Genomic DNA, 4,865 nt, shown 5'->3' with positions numbered 1-4,865 from the left:
GACTGAACCGACTGTATCCAGTGGCGGCCATTATGGAAGTCCTCCTTCATGCGTTTATCCTGCGTCAGTAGCTACTCTCTTGTTATATAGTAGAACTAAATGAATATATTGTCGACAAAATTCATGCATCTCTAAACCGACTAGTTGCAGACTCTTCCTACTGCTGAAAAAAAAAGAGTATTTTTTCGAAATAATTCCTCTCGGGGAAGGAGCCATGATGCAGCAGTAGTTCAGCAGACATGCGGTAAGAAGTGTCTCTCTCCCAACACAACATGAACACAAACATGAATAGATAAATACACTAAAAAAACAAGTGAATACTAGCAGTGTAGAAAATGAGGAAGTTTCTTACCTGGATCAGTGAACGAGAAAAGGAGAAAGAGAGGTAGACAGAGAGAGACAGAGAGACAGAGAGAGAAAGGGAGAGAGAGAGAGAGAGAAAGGAATGAGAGAGGAGGGTCCTGTTTGGACGATGACGGCTGGAACGACAGCTGACCCTCAAAATAACCACCCAGTCTCAACTCACACTCTGTGCTGAGGGCCAGCTGAGTGTGTGAGTGTGTGTGTGTGTGTGTGTGTGTGTCTATGCACCTACACGAGTGTGTGTTCTGAAAGTGACAGAGGGAGAACTGGAGGGTTAATTGTCAGCGTGTCCTTGTCTGTGTGCATGTGTGCTATAGGGGTTTCCATGCATTTGTGTGTGTGTGTGTGTGTTGGTGTGTGTGTGTGTGTGTGTGTGTGTGCTGATAGGACCTTCCTGGAGGGCAGCATGGCTCTTGTCGGCCTGTTTGCCTCCTGGTGTATGTGTGTTTTTGATAGATGATGCACCGACGAAAACAAGTGATGGTCTACTACCCATTTTAGAAGCATTACATTATTTAAAGGGGAAGTAAGGAAGACTTTTATAGCTCCATAACACAAAATGATCATAATATATCTGCAGGGGGGGTTGGTGATCAATACCAATGACTCAGTGATTACTTGTCCAGCTGCTGAGGTTTCTAGCTCTCCAGTCTGTAATCTGTTTTGGAACAAACAACCTGTCGGCATTTCAAGACAGCAGCAGCAAAGTAATGTTTGGATAGGAATAAGCCTAAGTGTAGGCAGAGGGTAGCGGAAGTGACGTTGGCCATATTTGATGTGGAGTGTGTGTGTGTGTGTGTGTGTGTGTGATTGTGTGTGTGGGGGAGGTGTTGTGGGCCTAAGGCTAGTGCTTTTTTTCAAAACTGCCACCGTCCGCTCCTGAAAAAAGCGCTGCGCTCGGAGGCTTTCAGAAGTTAAAAAATGTTCAACTTTTCAGAAAAGCGCCGGATGACGTGAACCACTTGTTTCTCAGCCAACCAATCACGATGAAGGAGAGGCCAGCCGTTACCGTAACAACAATAAAGATGGAGGAAGTGCCGGTGGATAAATTGGTCGTTGTCATGAGTGAATTTCCGTTACGCTGCAACACCAGTCATAAAGAGGCAGTGTGGATCAGACTGGATGTGTATTGGGAGTATCTGGTGAGTAAATATCTGCTCAGTTAGTTAGCGAGCTAGCAGCTGCTCAGCTGACGTCAGATGATGTCATCGTGATCGCTCACAAGAAGCTCCAGTCGGCGCTTTTGCCACACAAACCAACGCTACAACATCCTGTTAAGCTGTGTTAGAGGTGTTATGGGTTGAATAGCAATTTCTTCTTCTTCTTTTCCCCCTTCTTCTTCTTTGAGACGGAGTGAATATGAACAGACAAAATGAGTGCTACAGCCCAATGTACAATCGCTTGAAGTCTGCTAAATTCATAGGACAAGAGTGGAAATGTCCTGTCAGCACTAATTTTGGGCGAATAAGGGAGATTGAAAACTTGGCAGCAACCGAACTTTCTGGATAACACCTCCGATCAGCATCCAGTCACACACTGATGTCGCCGTGTCTCCTGCATATCATCATAAGGACCGCACTGAACTGAAGCTTCAAGGTTTAATCATCACACAATGCCTCACTTTATGTAATGCTCTCCAAAGCTGCTTTATTCATTATTGCAAATTAAACGGTCAAATCTCAGTAAATTAACATTATTGTCATCTAGAAGTGTACAAAAATACTTGTCTAACTTTTCTAAAAAGCTGGAATACACAGTAAATTGCCATGTGCTGCAGAATGTATTTCAGTGGTATCGCCAGTATTTCAATATTCTACATGTTTGTTTATTTACATTTTTACAGTTTAGGCATTTAGCGTCAGTGGACAGGATTTACGGCTGCTGATGGACGCCTGATGGCCGTTACAGAGATCAAACCTGAGACCTTTCGGTTACAGGACGGTCTTTCTAACCACCAGCCCAGCCTGCCAGCTTGTGGGAAAATGAACTTGTCAGATTTTAGGTTTTTAATAATGTGTGTTTTCATCTCCCGAGTTACAGAAGCATCATTATTCAGTATGTGGAACAGCGGCTCTCTCTGCCAGGCTGCTCGGCCTCGTTCGGGGCTCTAATTACATTTTGTGCAGTTCATTTTATGGCTCTGTAGCACGACCTTGAAGATTTGTCCCTCTGGCTATTGACTCAACAAATAAACTGAGCATCAGATGCAGCGCAGGCCTACTTGCTCTCATTTTGAGCCGCTGATCCTCCGCAACATACAGGAGAAATACAGCGAGTCTGGTAAAAATGATGCTGTTTGGTGGACGATTTTATCCAAAATGTCTCATGAGTGCATTCATGTACAGCATGGATGGCTCTATTGAGAATCAAATCCTTAACTCTGGCAGTATTAGTACCATGCTCTATTTTATTCTATTCTATTCTATTCTGTTCTATTCATTGGGGGACAATTTTCCAAAGCATGTTACCATTTGGTCACACATTTTTAGCTTGGGTGCTCCCAATGAGAATAGTTAGTGCCATAGTCTACCCATTGACCTACAGGTTCTATTCTATTCTATTCTATTCTATTCTATTCTATTCTATTCTATTCATCTGCCATTTGTTGGGCAATTGTATTCAAACCATAATGCCATGAGTGCATACATTTTGTATCATTCCCCAGTGGGAATGAAACCCCTAATGCTAACTTCACAGGTTTACTTTTCTGTTCTATTTTATCCTATTCTATTCTATTCTATTCTATTCTATCCCATTCTGTTCATTGGTGGACAGCTTTTCTCCAAAGCAGGTTACCATTTGGTCCTACATTTTTAGCTTGGGTCCCCCCAGTGGGAATGGAACCTCTAACCCTAACCTATGCTCTACCTATTATTGACCTATTCTATTCTATTCTATTCTATTCTATTCTATTCTACCGTTGCTTGGAAGCAGCCCCCTCATCACTCATGCCAGTGTCAGCGTCCATCAACACAGTAATCCTGCAGGACGCTGAGCCTCCTGCTGTCTGTCCGCCTGCAGCTCCAGGCTCCAGGATCCAGGCTTCAGGACAGAAGTTCCTCTCCTCTGTGGAGGTTTTGTTGTCAAAGTAGAAACAGGTAGAAACAGCTTTCTTCCACTCGGCTCAGCTCACTCTAGTTTGCTGTTTGCACACCAAGTCCGCCACCAAGTCGAACTCGTTCTGTCCCAGCCACAGTTCGGGAAGCTCCTTCACCCGGTCCAGACCGAACTCCACCACCAGAGCCATCAGCACCTCCTCGTCCACCAGATCCGCGTCTATCCCGCCGGGAGGCAGCATCGCGGCGGGGACGTGGTCCAGGAGTCCCGCTGGAGTCCATCCGGGCGCGGCGAGGTGCGCGGCGTCGCTGCCGTCTCCAAACCGGTCCGTCACGGTGCCACTAAGCTGGTAGTTCACGGTTTGTATCTCATGCACGTGATGCTGATGGGACGCGGGTCCATAGTTACTGTAGTACTGCGAGTTCAGCTTCTGCAGGTGCCTGCTGGCCGCCAGCTGTCCTTGCGAAGCGACCGCTGCGCAACTGGAGCCTGGGAAGAGGGAACCGTTGCGCACTCCGACACTGTTGCGTATCCCGTTACCGTCCATATGCCCGGTGTTTACATGTACACTCCCGACTGAAGGCACACTCCCCGAACCCCCGAGGTGCAAATGACCCCCCGTCGGCCCGTCATATCCCAGCTGCAGCGGTTGCTGTAGGTGTAGCGGACCGGAGAACTGTCCCATGCCCAGCTTGCTGTGCGCTGTGTCCGGGTAGGCGGAGTGGGGGAGACCGGTGCTCAACGCGTCGGGGAGCCGCCCGGCATGGTTCATCATGGCCATCATACGCTCCACCATCTCCTATAGGAAGACAGGTAAACGAACGAATAAAGGAGTGGTTCAAGTGATTCAATAGCTTTCTGCCAGATCAACCAAAGATGCTGAATTTGTCTCAGTATGTTCGGGATGGACACGAGACGAGACATCAGGTAGCCTACACATACTGTACATACAGCCTCCCCCCTCCCCATGCAACACCCACTGCCAATGCACATTAGGTCCCAAAATTGCATACATTGTATATATGTTATGTATTGACATATATGGAACCACATATATAAAATGCATCTTTTATGTACACGATATGGAGGGAATCTATGTCATTATTACAAACATGAATGGCCATTTTCATATGTTCTACACGCATTTACATATATATACACACACGTACAAATATACATTTGACATAGAATATACTTACATGTATTTAAAGGGCAGTGTGAGATTATTTCGGGTCGATCACAGTCCACATAGTGCGGATATAAAGCATCAACTCGCAATTTAGTTTGAACATATTCCTAATTCGACATCACGCTCTCTTATTAATCCAGTAAGAAACTGACACCCACCGTCCAAACGCAAAGTCGCCTACATTCCCTCCTAAAGTTGCATTGCAGGAGTTTGTCATCGCTGGAAGGGCATCGCGCAGTAACAGCCGGTGCGCCTT

General features: G+C 46.1%; 1 protein-coding gene across 1 annotated transcript; it reads right to left on the bottom strand.

The window, feature by feature from the left end:
• Positions 1 to 3,487: 3,487 nt before the first annotated feature.
• cited2 (Cbp/p300-interacting transactivator, with Glu/Asp-rich carboxy-terminal domain, 2) lies at positions 3,488 to 4,216 on the bottom strand. The gene has a single exon (XM_071919189.2). The coding sequence runs from the start codon at positions 4,214 to 4,216 to the stop codon at positions 3,488 to 3,490; it is 729 nt and encodes a 242-aa protein (XP_071775290.2).
• Between the last annotated feature and the right edge of the window lie 649 nt (positions 4,217 to 4,865).

The sequence above is a fragment of the Centroberyx gerrardi genome, chromosome 18 (assembly GCF_048128805.1).
Source record: "Centroberyx gerrardi isolate f3 chromosome 18, fCenGer3.hap1.cur.20231027, whole genome shotgun sequence".
Lineage (NCBI taxonomy): Eukaryota > Metazoa > Chordata > Actinopteri > Beryciformes > Berycidae > Centroberyx > Centroberyx gerrardi.
Note: the sequence above shows the minus strand (reverse complement) of the source record. Positions and strands in the feature narration are given on the sequence as shown.